This window comes from Oratosquilla oratoria, chromosome 42, assembly GCF_046742065.1.
Source record: "Oratosquilla oratoria isolate Oo_2021 chromosome 42, ASM4674206v1, whole genome shotgun sequence".
Taxonomy (NCBI): Eukaryota; Metazoa; Arthropoda; class Malacostraca; order Stomatopoda; family Squillidae; genus Oratosquilla; species Oratosquilla oratoria.
The window spans coordinates 29,520,360-29,540,359 of NC_134818.1; the positions used below are offsets into that span (position 1 = coordinate 29,520,360).

At 38.7% G+C, this 20,000-nt stretch overlaps 1 protein-coding gene across 1 annotated transcript in view; it reads left to right on the forward strand.

Moving 5' to 3' along the window:
* The window catches only part of LOC143021692 (anoctamin-5-like), a 218,815-nt gene that overhangs the window by 189,966 nt on the left and 8,849 nt on the right, over positions 1-20,000 (forward strand). Inside the window, exons 12-17 of the mRNA XM_076179322.1 lie at positions 2,240-2,406; positions 2,486-2,703; positions 11,316-11,480; positions 12,597-12,740; positions 17,239-17,408; positions 19,269-19,402. Of these exons, the coding sequence (XP_076035437.1) occupies positions 2,240-2,406; positions 2,486-2,703; positions 11,316-11,480; positions 12,597-12,740; positions 17,239-17,408; positions 19,269-19,402 (998 nt within the window). The remainder of the gene's footprint in view (positions 1-2,239; positions 2,407-2,485; positions 2,704-11,315; positions 11,481-12,596; positions 12,741-17,238; positions 17,409-19,268; positions 19,403-20,000) is intronic.

Consider the following 20,000-nt stretch of genomic DNA (forward strand, 5'->3'; position numbering starts at 1 on the left):
ATACCGTCCCACACGAAAGGCTACTTACTAAATTAGCTTTACACGGAATAAGTGGTAGCCTATCAGGTTGGACTAGTAATTGGTTGAATGGTCGAAAACAGAGTTGTTTTAAATGGAAAAACTTCTAGATGGAAAAATGTTACAAGTGGAGTTCCTCAGGGTTCCGTTCTTGGGCCACTTCTATTCATAGTATATATAAATGATATAGACCATGGACTAAAATCTACTGTTTCCAAATTTGCTGATGATACAAAACTGTGCGGAGTGGCAAATGATCACTCAAACCAATTAGATATTGAAGAAGATTTAGATAAATTACAGCAATGGTCTGAAAAGTGGCTAATGAAATTTAACACAAGTAAATGCAAGGTAATGCACATAGGTAGAAATAACAGTAAGTACGATTACAAGTTATTTGGAAATTCGTTAACAAAAGTGGATAGTGAAAAAGATCTCGGCGTAATTATCAGTAACGACCTCAAATCATCCAAGCAGTGTATTTCAGCCTCTGAGAAAGCAAATAAGATTCTAGGACTGATTGCACGATCTTTTGATTTCAAAAGACCATCACTCATTAACAAGCTATATAAATCGTTAGTTCGTCCACATTTGGAATATGCTGTTTCCGTATGGTCACCGAATCTCATTAAAGACATTGACAGACTGGAAAAAGTACAACGGCGAGCCACAAAACTTATTTCAAATATCAAAAATAAATCATACAAAAATCGACTAAAACACATGAATCTGTTTTCCCTAAAAAAGCGTAGACTCAGAGGTGACTTGATACAGGTCTTTAAGATTTTAAAGGGAATTGACAACATCAAAAGTGACAAAATTTTCACATTGAATGAGAATCAGACAAGAAACAATGGTCTCAAACTGTCCGGAAATAGATTCAATTTGGAAGTAGGTAGAAACAACTTTGCCAACCATATAGTTAATGAATGGAATAAACTTCCTGCACAGATAGTGCAATGTAGTTCAGTTCGAAGCTTTAAGAATCATTTAGATAAACACCTAAGCAAGATGCTGTAATGATTATAATTTATTTTATATATTTGTTTTTGTTTTGTTATCATGTGTCTGTCTGATTTTCATTTATTATTAGTTATATGTCAATTTATTATTATTTACTATTTACCTGTTTGTTTATTATTTAACTATACCTATGCATTTATTTATGTATTTTATTTATTTACATTATTATAGTTTTTATTTAATATTTTATAATTATTATGTTTTTTTTTCGCATCCGACTTAGATATGGACCAAAAGGTCTCCTGTCAGAATGCTCCGCTTTTGTAATCCTTTGTAATCCTTTGTGTTGACGAAATGACTCGAATATCCTGAGGATTTCAGTATGCGGTCGACATGTTTAGGCAGAGCTTTCGTATGATCAGGCGCTCGGGAGTTCGATTCCCGGGACCTACTGCGTGCTTCTCGCGTTGGTTCCCGACAGCCCTGGCCAGGCAGAGAGGCGACCAAATTGTCAGGTTTCTCACTTCCCATTTCGTGGGAGTGGGACGGAGAGGGTTTGTCTATATTCCTCTGTGATATAAAGACTTGGCATTCTTCTGGATATCGCCTGGCGATTTTATTCAGCTCTAGGGATTCCTTTTTCCTATTATACAGTAATTTATGTAGTATTAACATTTTGACTTTATTAATACTTAATCTTTTTCCTCTTCATATCATCATACCCCGCCCTCAACCATCTGAAGAAAGGAAATGTTAAAATCTTTACTCATTCTTTTTCAAATTAGATATTTTAGTGTTTTTCTTCTGTTATTCCTAAGAACACGAGCTCGCTGGCCGAGCGTTTTAGAGCGTCGCTATTTGCGGCGGGGGTCGAGGTGACGACAGTTCGAAATATTGCCACCAGCGTGTTGGACCAAGGGCATGTTTCATTAAATTTCACGGTACATTGTCCTTTGTAAGGGGTATCATCCAAGCCTCCTAATAGGGAAAGTTTGTGACGTTAAACCAAATCATCAAATCATTAGATAGCGTGACCTGACCTTTTCCGACCCTAGTTAGGTCTAAGTAGTTCAGCACTCCCTAAACGATATTTTATAGAAGGATAAAGGAAAGTGCATGTAATAAGCATTGCATCCCAGAACCTCCAAAATTTATTTCGGCACCTCAGGTTGGAAAACGGTGCATTAGGAACATAAGACCTTTCCTCATTCCATTCCCAAGCATTTGAGTTTTCGTTTACATATCCTTTCTTCGCCAGTCAGGAGATCTGCAACAAAAATGGCACTGGTTCCCTGAAGATGTGTCCTCTTTGTGACGAACTCTGTGACTTCTGGGACCTCTCAGACTCCTGCCTCAACTCCAGAATCAGTTTCCTCTTCGACAACCCGGCCACAGTGTTCTTCTCAGTGGCCATGTCCTTCTGGGGTAAGATGATAAATATCTAGTGCACCTGTGTTATGGATATACATCAGTTCAGGAGATACATCTATTGTTTAATTCACAGCCACGATGTTTCTGGAGCTGTGGAAACGAAAGCAGGCCGTCATACAATGGCAGTGGGACCTGGAGTACTTCGAAGAAGAGGAGGATCTTCGTCCAGAGTTCGAGGAGAAAGTGAAAACAACAAGAATCAATCCGGTTACCAACAAGCCTGAGCCCTACCTCCCATTTCTCAACAGACTGACGCGCTATGTTGCTGCCAATTCCCTCGTTCTCATGATGGTGAGTATGTCGTCGCAATTGTTTACAGAGAACGAATTAAGGGGTAACAATAATATTCAGTCTACTACCACAGAAAACGTTGATAGAATTGTACTTTGACAGAATATATATATATATATAAATATATATGTATATATATATATATATATATATATATATATATATATATACACACACACACACACACACACACACACACACACACACACACACACACACACACACACACACACACACACACACACATATATATATATATATATATATATATATATGCTAATAAGAACACGGGTACGTGTGTTCACTTATGCAAAGTAGACCACTTGGAAAAAAGAAACTAACGAAGCAGAGCGCTTTCGTATATTACATCTTCAGTGCAACAAGTACATATTGAAAGGAATGCATAGAAAATATATACATGATACAAAGGAACAAGGACAGTTTGAATAAGCGTAGCGACCAATTACCCCCTGGAGAGCGGAAGGTCATTGTCAATTATCTTAAGATGGTGGGGCGACATCAGGTCACAGTCGCCAGAGTCACTGTTTCTACTAATGATATAGGGCGACATTAGGTCAATTCGTTGGGTTACATTTTACCTGATATTATCTTACTAATTTCTTGACAAATGAAATGATCAAGTTTGTACAAGCCTTTATGTAGGTTGGTATTTTGATTACTGGTGGTATGAATCAAACTGCACTCTATTAAATTTCTTGCTATTATGTTGTTGGTATAATAGATTGCCTGGGCATTACCCCAATCAACTGGATGATTATTTAATTCAATATGCTTGAATGTACCACTAGAATGATTGCCATCCCTAACATTTTTCTTGTGTTGTTCAATTCTAATGTTTAAGGGTTTGGCAGTTTGACCTATGTAAAATTGATTACACATTTTGCAAGGAATTTTATAAATGCATCCTTTTTTAATTTCAATACTATTGTTGATGAGTTTATGTTTTACTGTACTATCATGTTTAAAAACTACCTTTACGTTAAATCTTTTTAATAATTCTGTGATACTTAACAAATTTTCTTGAAATGGTAAAATTAAAACATTATGATAATTGAAAGGTGATTTAGGCTGAGGAGTTAATAATGATTTCCTTGCAAAATCGTAAGCAATATCAATGAATTGCTTAGGGTATTTTAATTCTAGCCCAATGTTAAAAACATTTCTGATTTCTTCATCAATAAATTCAGGACTACAAATACGAAAAGCTCTTAAATACTTTGAGGCAAATACTGTACGTTTAATATTATTTGGATGAGAATAATAATAATGAATATATGAACTTACATTGGTTGGTTTACGATATACTTTAAATTCAAGGCTATTGTCATGACGTAGGATAGTGCAATCTAAGAAAGGTAAGGTACAATATTTCTCAATTTCTAAAGTAAATTTAATAGAATCAACAAAGGTATTCAACTTAGTTAAAAGATTATGGACATTTTTTTTTTCTTCTGGCCAAAGACATAAAATGTCATCAATATACCTAAGCCAAGGGATGTTAGGGGGGAAGACTGTGCGTAATATTTTAGTTTAAAAAAATTCCATGTAGAAATTACTTAAAACTGGGGATAAAGGGTTTCCCATACTCATGCCGAATTTTTGGGAATAGAAATTACCATTGAATTGAAACTTACAATCTTTGACACATAACTTAATTAGTTCAATCAATGTAGATGATGGCAATGGAAGAACATGTTTATTAAGTTCATCTTGAAGGTAAAATAATAAATCATTTATGGGAACTTTTGTGAATAAACTGACTATATCAAAACTAACCAATGTAAACTTATAATTAGGTTTAATATTATGGAGTTTGTCTATTAAATCAGAAGTGTTTGTAACATGAGAAGAAGAGATTGTACCTACTAAAGGGCTAAGGATAGTAATTAGCCATTTGGAAAGCTTGTAAGAAGCAGAACCAATTGACGAAACAATAGGTCTAGCGGGGTTGTTACATTTACGAGTCTTAATGAGATCATACATATGTGGCAAAGGGGGACTAATTGAAATGAATTGTACCTTACCTTTCTTAGATTGCACTATCCTACGTCATGACAATAGCCTTGAATTTAAAGTATATCGTAAACCAACCAATGTAAGTTCATATATTCATTATTATTATTCTCATCCAAATAATATTAAACGTACAGTATTTGCCTCAAAGTATTTAAGAGCTTTTCGTATTTGTAGTCCTGAATTTATTGATGAAGAAATCAGAAATGTTTTTAACATTGGGCTAGAATTAAGATACCCTAAGCAATTCCTTGATATTGCTTACGATTTTGGAAGGAAATCATTATTAACTCCTCAGCCTAAATCACCTTTCAATTATCATAATGTTTCAATTTTACCATTTCAAGAAAATTTGTTAAGTATCACAGAATTATTAAAAAGATTTAACGTAAAGGTAGTTTTTAAACATGATAGTACAGTAAAACATAAACTCATCAACAATAGTATTGAAATTAAAAAAGGATGCATTTATGAAATTCCTTGCAAAAATGTGTAATCAATTTTACATAGGTCAAACTGCCGAACCCTTAAACATTAGAATTGAACAACACAAGAAAAATGTTAGGGATGGCAATCATTCTAGTGGTACATTCAAGCATATTGAATTAAATAATCATCCAGTTGATTGGGGTAATGCCCAGGCAATCTATTATACCAACAACATAATAGCAAGAAATTTAATAGAGTGCAGTTTGATTCATACCACCAGTAATCATAATACCAACCTACATAAAGGCTTGTACAAACTTGATCATTTCATTTGTCAAGAAATTAGTAAGATAATATCAGGTAAAATGTAACCCAACGAATTGACCTAATGTCGCCCTATATCATTAGTAGAAACAGTGACTCTGGCGACTGTGACCTGATGTCGCCCCACCATCTTAAGATAATTGACAATGACCTTCCGCTCTCCAGGGGGTAATTGGTCGCTACGCTTATTCAAACTGTCCTTGTTCCTTTGTATCATTTTATTTATATTTTCTATGCATTCCTATCACTATGTACTTGTTGCACTGAAGATGTAATATACGAAAGCGCTCTGCTTCGTTAGTTTCTTTTTTCCAAGTGGTCTACTTTGCATATATTATATATATATATATATATATACTTTTATATATATATATATATATATATATACACATATATATATAAATATATATATATATACATGTATACACACACACACATACACACACACACACACACACACACATATATATATATATATATATATATATATATATATATATATATATATATATATGTGGTGTGTGTGTGTGTGTGTGTGTGTGTGTGTGTGGTGTGTGTGTGTGGTGTGTGTGTGTGTGTGTATGTATATATATATATGTATACACACACCACACCCACACACACACACACACACACACACACACACACACGACTCGGTGGCGCGGTTGGTAGACACACACACACACACACACACACACACACACACACACACACACACACACACACACACACACACACACACACACACACACACACACACACACACACACACACACACACACACACACACACACACACACACACACACACACACACACACACACACACACACACACGACTCGGTGGCGCGGTTGGTAGAGTCCGAGACTATCACTACGGCGGTCCCGGTGCGAATCCTGCCCAGGGCTGAAAATAATTTCAGTATTGATGCGCTTCGAGTCGTTACTCCAACTCTCGTGGGGGTGAGTTGGGGTGTGTGTGCGTGTAAGGTCAAAAGCATTACCCATAGATGGGTCATACGAGCTCTGAGCTCTCTTCCGGGAGGGAAATAGCTGTCGATCACGAGTCCAACACATGTTTCAAAGACCAAGGTGAATCACACACACACACACACACACACACACACACACACACACACACACACACACACACACACACACACACACACACACACACACACACACACACACACACACGACTCGGCGGCGCGGTTGGTAGAGTCCCCGACTGTCATTACGGCGGTCCGGGTTCGTATCCTGCCCAGGGCTGAAAGAATTTCAGTATCGCTAAGCTTCGAGTCGTTACTCCAACTCTCGTGGGCGGGGAGTTCGGGGTGTGTGTGCGTGTAAGGTCACAGCATTACCCATAGATAGGTCATAAGAGATCTGAACTCTTTTCCGGGAGGGAAATAGCTGTCGATCACGAGTTGAGCACGTGATCCAAAGACCAAGGTGAATACACACACACACGCACACACACACACACACACACACACACACACACACACACACACACACACACACACACACACACACACACACACACACACACACACACACACACACACACACACACACACACACACACACACACACACACACACACACACACACACACAGACAGACACACACACGCACCTCATTAGTATCCTTAATGATCTAGACATTAACTATGACTTTAAACTAGTTAGCTATGACGTAACTAGTCTCTTCAGCCGTGTTCCAGTTTTAGATTTATCATTGTACCATGAAGTTGAACTATCTAAACATGATATGCCACTACCTCCCAAAACCATCATTGAATTGATTAAGTTATGTATAGTTAATGCAAAATTTGTTTTTAATGAAGAATTTTATGTACAAAAGTTCGGAATGGCCATGGGTACTCCGTTATCTCCATTACTCAGCAACCTATACATGGAGTTCTTTGAGAGAGAATTGTTGCCCAAGATTCTTCCCCCTTTTGTTTTGTGAAAGCGTTATGTGGATGACATTTTATGCATATGGCCGGTAGATCACAATTTAGATTCTTTTCAAAGTAAATCAAATGATCTGGTTCCATTAATGAAATTCACCATCGAAACTGAAATAGATAAGCTACTATTTTTAGATATTTTACTAGACAGAAGCGGAAGATATTTTAGGTATGATGTGTTTAGAAAAAACACTAATAATTTATCTTATGTTCATTATTACTCTGCTCACAGTGAAAAAACTAAGCTTTCTGTCTTTAGTTCTATGTTCCTCAGAGCGTACATAATTTGCAGCCCTGAATTTCTAGATAATGAGTTGAGCAAGATTTACAGCATTGCATCAGACTTAAAATATCCAAAGCATTTGGTAGACAATTCCCACACTATAGCTATAAAAACTTACTATAAAACTCCACAGGAGAAAAATAATTTTTGTAATAAGAACCTCCTAGTGCTTCCTTTTCATGAGAGTTTGGCAAGACTACCAAAAATTCTTAAGAAATTCAACATAAATGTAGTCTTTAAGAACAATAGCACTGTTAGAAATATACTAATTAAAAAATCTCCGCACAACATTGAAGGTTGCATATACACCATTCCTTGTCTGCAGTGCCAAAATTTTTACATCGGACAAACTGGCAAAGACATACAAACAAGAATAAACCAACATAAATACAATGTGAGAAGTGATCAAATGTCTAGGGGTATTTTTGTTCATGTGAGTGGACCAAGATCATGTAATTGATTGGAAAAATGCTAGTAAAATAACCTCTTGTAATTCCTTTACTGAAAGGAACATCATTGAATCAAGCCACATAAAACAAACTTTTGCTCAAAATATCAATCTAAGCTTAGGTATGTACAGGCTTGATAATTTTATTTCAAAGAAAATTGTTACATGTTTTCCTGCCCGGACTTTTGGTCCATCTGTGACCTGTGAACTGTTGGTAATTTTCTCAGGCTTGTGTGATTCATCTTTCCGTGTTCCCTAAAATATTTTACTTCTGTATTTATACTGTCTGTATCTCCTTTACTGTATTCCCTTGATGATGTTTTGAATAGACGAAAACGTTCGGACTACGTTTCTTGTTTACCAGTGTTTTTTTCTGCACACACACACACACACACACACACACACACACACACACACACACACACACACACACACACACACACACACACACACACACACACACATATATATATATATATATATATATATATATATACATATATATATATATACATATACCTATATATATGTATATATATATTATATATAATGTATATATATATATATATATATATAATATATATACATGTGTGTGTATGTATATTATATATATATGTATAATACATATATATATATATATATATATATATTATATATATACATATGTATACTTATATATATATATATATATACATATGTATACTTATATACATTTGTATACTTATATACTTATATATATACATATATATGTATATATATACTTATATACAGTATATATATATATATATATATATATATATATATATATACATATTTCCTTATTCTTTTTCTTTCCTTTCTTTTTTTCACTGAAAGACACTACATATACTCTATTGGAAATTTCTACACTTCGCCACGAAAATAATTTTCAAGAATGCACCAGAATGTTAGATTTGTTAAAAGTTATTGACGTCCAATAGATGGAGGTATATATATTTCTATTTATGTTAACTCCTTTGCAAACATGGAATCTATAGTGGTTATGAATGTTTTTTTTTTAATATATTGATAATCTTATAATTGAATTAATCTATTTACTTATCTATTCATTATTCTTATATTTATTTTTCCTAGTGTTAAGTACTTATTTTTCTTATTTTCTTGCTAATTTATTTTCATCTTTATTTTTCAGCTTTTTATTTTTTCTATATATTTCAACTTGTTTATTGATCTTTATTTTCAATTCCAATTTGAAATACATTAATTGTTATTTATCTATTTATCTATTCATTCATCTATTTATATATTCATTCATCTTTCTATTCATCTATTAAACTAATTTCTTTGTTACTAACGGCAACTCTTTGATAATTAAAAGAGGAAGACGACGATTGTCTCTAACCACAGTGCTCATTAGATTTTTCTATTTGTCGCCGAAATCATTAATAATGTCGTTATCGTTATCGTCACCACCGACATAAACATCCTTATCAAGAAGGAGGAGGTTATCATTACTATCTTAGTTGTTGGAAAGTACACAGGATATATACATTGAAGTGTGTGCGTGGTACTCACCGTTGTCTTAAATCATGTGCTGGACTTGTGATAGGCAGCTATTACCCTCCCTGGTGAGAACTTCATAGTTCAAATATACACACACCAAACACCCATCTATTTGCCTAAGGGGTGCAGTAACGGTTTGCAATTACAGAGTGGAAGCTTTGATTACCTAAGCGACACGTGGGCACAGTCAGCACTATGTGTATGTGTATGTATGTGCACATGTGTGTATGTATATGTTTATGTATGTGTGGATATGTATATATGTGCATGTGTGTATCTAGGTATGCGTGTCTGTGTGTATGTGTATGTGAGTATGCGTGTGTGTAAATGCATGCAAATATATGCATGTACGTATAGGCGTACATGTATTCGTGTGTGCGTTTGAGTGATTGTGAGTGCATGTGTGTGCGTGCACGCGCGTGTGTGTGTATGTATGTGTTGGCGTGAACATGTGCGTGCGTGAATGCGATTGAGTGTGTGTGTGTGTGTGTGTGTGTGTGTGTGTGTGTGTGTGTGTGTGTGTGTGTGTGTGTGTGTGTGTGTGTGTGTGTGTGTGTGTGTGTGTGTGTGTGTGTGTGTGTGTGTGTGTGTGTGTGTCTGTGTGTGTGTGTGTATTTACCTAGTTTTACCTACTTGTTATACGGGAAGGGGAGCTGTGTATGTGTGTATGTGTGTATGTGTGTGTGTGTGTGTGTGTGTGTGTGTGTGTGTGTGTGTGTGTGTGTGTGTGTGTGTGTGTGTGTGTGTGTGTGTGTGTGTGTGTGTGTGTGTGTGTGTGTGTGTGTGTGTGTGTGTGTGTGTGTGTGTGTGTGTGTGTGTGTGTGTGTGTGTGTGTGTGTGTGTGTGTGTGTGTGTGTGTGCGTGTGTGTGTGTGTGCGTGTGTGTGTGATTTTGTGTGCGCGTGAATACATGTGCCTGTGTGTGTGTCTATATTTGCATGCGTGTATATTACATGCGTGCATTCGCGCATGTGTATATATGAACATTATATATATGCGCATGTGTGTATTTATGCATGTGTCTATATGTGCATATGTAGTGTGGATATGTGCACGCGTGTATATGTATTGTGTATATTTGCATGTGCGCGCGCGTGCGTGCGAGAGTTACTTATTAACAAAAAAGAATGTTCGATTAATTCATTCCAATGATAAAAAAATTTGGTTCTAATAAGGCGACAGTCACACTTTTCATTCCAACTGTACTTATTTGCTTATTCGTAGATTAAATCTTAATCATTGATAGCAAGAGATCACCATTTTATGTTTCGTTTTTATTGTCAACTCCAAGAAGAAAATGTTAAAGAGCTGTGCAAGTGAGTCGTATGAATTTCGTTACTTCGATAAGGTTGGCAGGCCTGAATGGGAGATGCATTTGCTAAACATAACAAATCTTTTGTATGAGTTTGTTTCCTCTTTACTCAGATGTCATTGTCAATATTACCACATCTTTTCCAACACCAAATTGGTCATTCAAATTTTGAAAGATATAAAGAAAATTGAAGAAAACTGGATTTTTTTTTTCTCGGATTTTTTTTTCCCACGATCTGGATTAAGAGTCTGTCTTTTTTTCCAACAGCTGTTCTTGGTCATCGCAGCAGTCTTCGGCGTCATCCTGTATCGCATGGCTGTTGGGGTCACCATGTACCAAGTGGGTTCAGATCTCTTCCAACGCAACGCCAAGCTAGTTACCTCCATTTCAGCCGCTACCTTGAACCTGATTGTCATTCTCGTCCTCAACTACGTGAGTCAGACGTTTTCGTTTTGTTTCAGTATGTTTCGTAATCATTTTCACTTCCCTCTTCACTGCTCTGGACTGTTTTGTAGTCCGGTAGATTTAAGTGAGCAAAGCTTCTTTAATGGACCGCATGTTGGGCCCGTTCACTGGGGAGAAATGGACCGGATAGATACGGACCGGGTGGGTACCAATCAATCGAAGTATCCACTACCCGATACAAATACTCGTTATATAAGTTCCGGGGACAATGAATGGAGCCTTCGGCCTTTAAAGCCTCGTTTACACGGGGCAAGTTGAGAGAAAAGCAAGCAAGTACGAGTATATGCTCACACAGGCCACTTGTTTCTGACTTGACCTGTACTTGCTCGCTTTCTTCTTCAGTTCAAGTAACTTGCTCATTTGACTTTCCTCTCAACTTGACCCATAGAAACGAGGCTTTAGGCCCTGTTTACACTATGGGTTTGAGCCGTGCTGACACCGCGGCGGTACCGCATAGTCAAGGAAGAACTGCGCGGTTGTGTGTGAACGCCTCCCATGACTTACAGTGTAATTGAACCGCGGCGGTCGAAACCACTAGTGTGAAACGGGCCTAATTCGTGTTGAACAACATAATTACTCTGTCTTTGTACCGGGCCCACTTCGACTGCACCTCCACCACATTTTCACGCCAGGAGAGCTGGTAACCGGCGACTGTTCCCCCCCCCCTCTCCTCTCCTCTCCTCTCCTCTCCTCTCCTCTCCTCTCCTCTCCTCTCCTCCTCCTCCTCCTCCTCCTCCTCCTCCTACTACTACTACTACTACTACTACTACTACTACTACTACTACTACTACTACTACTACTACGTCCCAGTAATATAGAAACAGTTCACCACATATACATTACCAACACCATCCAACATGTGAGGGCATGAGGACCGTTACCAGCCACTGTGGGGTGGGGGCTTCCAGTCAATGAAACTCAATACCACAATTATCTTTACTTTGTGTTTCAAATGGCGGGTTCGTTTCGGTCGCACGACTTGCACTTGTCCTGGAAGTCCAAGTATACAAGGCAAAGGTGACAGGCTCTGCTGCAGCAGATTTTTTTCTTTCTCACCTTCTTCTTCTTCCTCTCCTCCGTCAGTTCTACGAAAAGGTGGTCCTCTGGCTGACCAACCTCGAGGTTCCTCGAACTGAGAGCGAGTACGAAGCCTCCTTCACACTCAAGATGTTCTTCTTCCAGTTCATCAACTTCTATTCGTCACTCATCTACATCGCTTTCTTTAAGGTAAACAAAACCTTAGACTTAGATTTCCATGTGGTGGGGTTTGGTGGGGTTTATAGTGGGTTGGTGTGTACCATTACTTGTGTTCTCTTGTTGGGGTTTTTGGTGGGTTACTATATACTTTTACTTGGTTTCTCTCTGAGTCTCTAATATTGAGAAACCTCAAAATTTGAAAAAAGATCCGAATTCTGGAAGATTCCGAATACATACATATATACATATACCAAGGCTTTTTCCCCCTTACCAGGGAGGTAGCCAAAAAGGACAAGGCATAAAATCATTCCCACCCATTCCATCCCCGAAAACACTCCACACCCCTCCACCCTCCCTCCCATCTTAGCACCTCCTAGATGACGGGTCATCCCTGCACCATGTCCACTGCCCTGGGTCAGAAGCAGTGTCGCAGGACACAGCACATCCACAGCAAGGCCGCTTCATTAAATCGGCGACCCCCCTCTCCGTCCCCCCATATAAATGAGAGGACGGGGAGAAAATCCCTTCGGGCTGCGTCAAAATCTTTGCTCACACACACTACCTCACCCCCATTCCCACGTCCACTCCACCTCATGCATCACAACATTTTCCGAATAACAGAAGGAATTTTCGATTTCGTTTCCGATATTATCGATTTTTAAAAATATTGGAGATTCCCCAATATTAGGGACTTCCCGACATGACTTCGTCCGATCCAGAACAAAGTTAAATACAGAAATGACAAGTACATTATCAAGTTACTTAATGACTTCAGAAGTGCAATTGAAAATCCGAAAACCTCTAAAATCCTGATTTTTTTTTTTTTTTAGCAAGAGATATTCCACAAATGGAAAATTGCAGAAAGTGTTTCAAAACAAAAGTACAATCCACACTGCTGTATAGGATAAAAAAAATCTACCCATGTAAAATATGTACGAGATAACGAATAACCAGAATAACTCTAGGTAAAAAAAAATTGTATAAAGTGATGAAGAAATAATCAAAACAATCACATTGAATCAATGTAAGTAAAACACTAAAGAAGGAAGATGAGAAATGAGAATATCGGAGGAAAAAACTTAATACCGGTAATTCAACCGTTTCCCATAAAAACTACCACATACTGTTCTTACCTGAAGTTATATGATTGTTAATGAAACATTGCCATAATTGATAAAAATTGAGGTAACTTTAAAGATTTAACAGACGGAAATATAAGTAAGCTAGAAGAAGAAGACGTTGAGGAATTCCTGAACAATGATAATGATGTACCTATTGTGCGCTCTTTTAGTGAGAAAAATTACTGAAATGGTGTGAAATTTGAATAATAATGACGAAAATGGTGATGATGACAGGAAACACAGGTGAAATTTTATGATTTATTAATAGCTGAATTTATCAGCGAGCATTAGATTATGAGAGTCTACTCAAGAGGCACAAAAATATGTGTTAATGAGGCAGATAGCATTTGAAAAAATCTTTAAAAACGTGATCTATCGTAGCGTTTCTTCAGCGCTATCATTTGGGAATCCTGTTCCTGGCTCATCATGGAAAATCCACCTTGTTGATGATAATGTATGTCAGGGGTTTCCAAAGTGATCGACATCGACCCTTGTGTGTCGACGTGACTATCCTATGGATTAGGGGTCAAAAGAGAATTGATAAGTACCTAACCTAACCTGATCTATAATTTTGGAGGGAGTTGTTTCCAACTGTGTTTCCAACCACCATCTCCCGCTCCACACACATCTCCAGCAATTCCTCTCCACTTTCATTTCTTCCTATCATACCATATCTTCTAACTACACCATCAATTTCTTCATCACCTAACACTGCCACCAAATAATTCACTGCGAAGCTAGCTACCCACTCAATTGGACAGATAATCCTGATATTCTTTCTTGGTTGCTCCTTTCACGCCTTGGTCCATATATACTGACGAACAACCAAACTTCACTTTCTAGATTCATTATTAACCCACATCAACCTGATCGAGGTTTCCTTCAGTGACGTGACTCCTCTCGATCTCTCTCTAACTAAACTAGACACGCCTCTCATTCACTTCACCAAAACAGAACTTACATGGTTCAACGATGATCATTGAATGATTGTATAGAAAACTAATTCTTTGTTTTTTAATGAGGATGTTTTGCTTCGAGCGACTACCGCTAGAGTCGCTAAAAACAAAGAATTAGTGCTCGAGACAATCGTTTGACGAGCATCATTGAACCACGAACGATCATGGTTGAGCGATAATCGCAAGGAGTAAAATGTAGCTTAACACGTCGCATTTTCTCCTCACAAACACACTCTCAATCTCCCTCCTTTTGGTTACATTCGTACCGCATCCACGCACGTTTAGCGACACTAATCTCATGTCTTGGAGAGGCCTGAGCAACCATCATTTTGATCCTGTCGATTTGTAGGGAATTATAGTACGTTTTGTCCTGTGCGAATATATCATCGCTCATTGACGATCTTTCATAACTCGACGATGCTCGTCAAATAATTGTCTAGTGAACTAATTCTTTGTTTGCAATGACTCTAGCTGCAGTCGCTCGAGGCAAAACAGCCCCGTCATTCAAAAACAAAGAACTAGTACTCTAGATAATCGTTTGACGATCATCGTTGGGCCATGAACGATCATCGTTGAGCAATAATTAATCGCACCGAGGCAAAACGTACCTAAAAGCCACACTAACACTGTGGCGACTTAAGGGTGTTACCGTGCCAACTTAAGCGGTCCCATGCGTCCTTGGAGGGCAACAACGACAATCGCGGTAGTCTGGACGCTATCGCCGTCCAGTTGACGTCTGACGGCGACAGGACGGAGTCAAATGGCAACCGTGTACTACATCCACAACACTAATGGTCCCCGGCGTTCGTCAGGCGCCGCATATGGGATGCCGGCCGCCGATGGACGCAATACCGGCCACGATCCCGTCGTGCAGCTCCCAGCCACCGTCATGCAGGTCCCCAACGCAGTCACAATGGGCCACCAGGTACATATGACAAGGTATTGCACCCACGCCCCTCGCCATACACTTCCTTCAGCTATAGACGCGTCAACACACACGGTGCGTATACTGCAATGGCCCTCTCAGTCCCATACAACGCCAGGAAACCCTACAATTATTGAGGCTATTACAAATAATCGACAAGGACAATCTAGACGCTGGCATCACCATCTCCAAACTGCTGAAGAAACGCAAAAGGATGATGATGATGATGATGATGATGATGATGATGATGATGATGATGATGATGATGATGATGATGATGATGATGATGATGATGATGATGATGAAAGAATGATATTGACATTGCAAGACCTGTAGTGTGGGTCAGAACTTTTGCTCCTGACTGCACGTGCATAGATGATTAAACTAACAAATACTGAGGTATCTATGTAACTGAATCTTCAGGAAATACCAAGAGGTTTGAATTAATGGTACGGAACATTTATTCAAAGTTTGCCTTTTACGTGTAAAGACTTAAGTAACTGAAGTGGCTCAAGGTCAATTGGAAGTTTGGGTTCAGAAACGGCATGGCACTAAGTATTCGGTACATTTGAGACTTCAATGGAAGAAAGACAAATATTAATTCAAATAAATATGGCGTGTCTGTTAGAACATGGTCACGGGTCTTGCAATGGTAACCGTGCGGTGATTGGTCGGCAACTTCATACAATAGATTTTGGGTAATGGACCTCTCAGAGAGTCAGTCTCTCTCTCTCTCTCTCTCTCTCTCTCTCTCTCTCTCTCTCTCTCTCTCTCTCTCTCTCTCTCTCTCTCTCTCTCTCTCTCTGCACTCACCGAAAATGTAACAACCTTCTCATGGCCGAATAAGTTGAAAATACATGTGTGAGACATTACAAGACGCCGTTGATAATGACAAAAATGGCCATCAGCCATGATGCAGCATCCCCTGGGACCGTGAATCTTGATGTCATAACACCCACTTGCGAAGCTCCATGTTCAGTATGCTTGGAGACGCCGGGAGGCAAGGTTGCTGACGTTCCCTGTCCCAGCGTTCGATAGGCTGCCTCACCCAGAGTCTCCGACATCTGTGCACCATGATGTTTACCAAAACGCTTCTCCAAAGCAGGGCTAGCCTGACCTCTTTCTTGTCATGGATTGTAACTCACTCTCACTTTTATCCCCTCTCCTTGCGTGGGCACCGTTGACATGATTGCCAACCATTGTGTCGTGGAGTATTTAGACATGAACAAAAAAGATGTTTCCTTCTTGATGGGGGGGGAAACCATTCTTCTGTGAACGTGATTCACTTTTTTGAAGCATGGTATGCTGCCAACGACGACTATTTGTTTACAGTATCGTTTAATTTTACACTTACGATATACTTATGACTTTCCTCTGGTAGTAGGAAATTTAGCATAGTACCTCTTTTTTCAGCCGTTTCCCTTAATTTTGTTTTCTATTTACTTTGATAACTTTTAAAGTATTTTAGATTCAGCATTTCGATGAATATCTATGATCTCTTTCTAATCTTCTTGACGTTCCTTCAGGGTCGATTCTTCTACCATCCCGGAGACAAGGATGTAAGGAGGGATCTTCTGTCTAAAATGCGTTTCGACATGTGTGATCCTGCAGGATGTCTGTTCGAACTCTGCGTGCAGCTGGGAATCATCATGGTGGGGAAACAACTTGCCAGCAACGTCGTCGAAATCCTCCTGCCGTATGTCTCCTTATTCTCCGTTCCCAAGGGTCAAGGGGCTTTAACAATAGTGATGCAAGCAAGGCCATCATCTTAAGACAGCAGGACAGGACTTGTAGTGATGGATTTAAATTGGACAAATTTAGGTTTAAGAGAGAAAGAGGTAGGAACTGGTTTACCAAGAGAGTGGTTAACGAATGGACTATACCTGGTAACCCATGTAATGACCGCTGGAACAATTGGTTGATTTAAGAGAAAATTAGACACCTCTATGGGTGGAGATGAAAGGTGGTGAGGGACACAGAACTCCCCAGTGTAAGCCTTATGGTCTCTGACAGTCTCCTCCATTCTTATGTTCTTATGTTCTTATGTTCTCATCATCCCCATACGAGGCGTCCAGAAACAGAGGGGTATCCCCGCCAGTTTTACTGATTTCGAGTTAAACATGGATTGTGTAAGACTCATATATACATACACACACACACACACACATATATATATATATATGTGTGTGTGTGTGTGTGTGTGTGTGTGTTGTGCGTGTGTGTGTGTGTGTATAAATACACACACACACACACACACACACACACACACACACACACACATATATTTATATATATATATATATATATATATATATATATATATATATGTGTGTGTGTGTGTGTGTGTATGCATATTTAAATATATATATATATACATATACATATATACATACACACACACACACACACACACATATATATATATATATATATACATATATATATATATATATAATGTATACATATATATATACATATATATATATATGTATATATATATATGTAATGTATACATATATATACATATATATATATATATATGTATATATATATATATAATATATATATATATATATATATATATATATATATATGTATATATATATATGTGCTTGACTGGAAACCAGTAAAAGTGGCGAGGATGCCCCTTTGTTTCTGGACACCTCATATGTTCCTTTTTTCAGTGCTGGACAGAGCCAAGACTCATTCTTGCCCACTATCGAATTGTCGTTTTGTGAACTGGACAAAGTGGTGCATGTGATCCCCCCCCCCCCAACGTAGGCAACCTTTTCAAGTGTGGTTGCCAAAATCAGCCAAATGTTTTATACAATTATTTCTCGCGTGGCAACGTAATAGAATTATAGGCCATACGAGTATAGACCCTCTCCTTTCACCTCCTAAAGCACTGTTATCGATGGTCATACGATAGAAGTTGGAGATTTATTAGTTATTGTTTTAAGGTGAGCTCTAGGTTTCGCGTGCCGAAAAAAGTCGTTAGTGTGCTAGGTTTGGCACGTGTGCCAAAGGTTGCCCACACCTAATCTAGTTAATTTCTTGATGTAACTTGATTACAACAACGATAATACCCACTAACCCAGTACTGCTATATCAATATATTTTTGGTTTATTTGGTTAACTCTCTTGTATAGCCACCTTGGCTAACGCTAACTAATCTAATTCAGTTAATGCTTATTTGCATCAGCGTCTGCATCTATCTAACTGTATTTACGTAATCATTATATCTAGGAAATGAGCAACGCTGATATCTTGTCTCCTACTCTACAGTTTACCATACTTGTGCATGTGTCCAAATACTTATTCTCAAGGTACGTTTTCCTCGGTGCGATTATAGCTCAACGATGATCGTTCATGGCTCAACGATGCTCGTCAAACGACTGTCTTGAGTACCAATTCTTTGTTTTTAGCGTCTCTAGCGGCAATCACTGGAAACAAAATAGTTCCATTCAAAAATCAGTCCTCTAGATAATCGCACCGAAATAAACGTGTTTTTATGTCCACCGCATTCATGAAACAAGCTCAACCTCTGAAACTTCAGGATCCTGAGGGTGTGGTGGAACAAGAAAACAGGCCACGACAATCAAATGAGCGAGTCCTACACGCGATGGGAACAAGACTATGATCTTCAGGAGTTCACGAGGCTCTCCCTCTTCAACGAATACCTTGAGATGGGTAAGTTACGACAACAATGAGTGATATACGACGGAAAGTGCAATAATCTGAGAGTCTATGGGGCGCTTAAAACAAAACAGAGTACGAGAGCTTATAACTGAAATGTACCAAACTTATCTGGTACATTACCGGTTCCGCTCATTGCTATACCACTACATATTAACGCACAATATAACAAAATCTTCACACCCACTCAACTCCCGCCTCCCTCCCAACCCTGTAACGTCTCCAACCTAATCCTGGGACGTCTCCGCCACGTCTTATGACGTAACACCCCGATCCTGTGACGTCTCCGCCACGTCCTATGGCGTAACACCCCGATCCTGTGACGTCTCCATCCCGACCCTGTGACGTCTCCGCCACGTCCTATGACGTAACACCCCGACCCTGTGACGTCTCCGCCACGTCCTATGACGTAGCACCCCGACCCTGTAACGTCTCTGCCACGTCCTATGACGTAACACCCTGACCCTGTGACGTCTCCGTCACGTCCTATGACATAACACCCTGACCCTGTGACGTCTCCGTCACGTCCTATGACATAACACCCCGATCGTGTGACGTCCCCGTCACGTCCTATGACATAACACCCCGACCC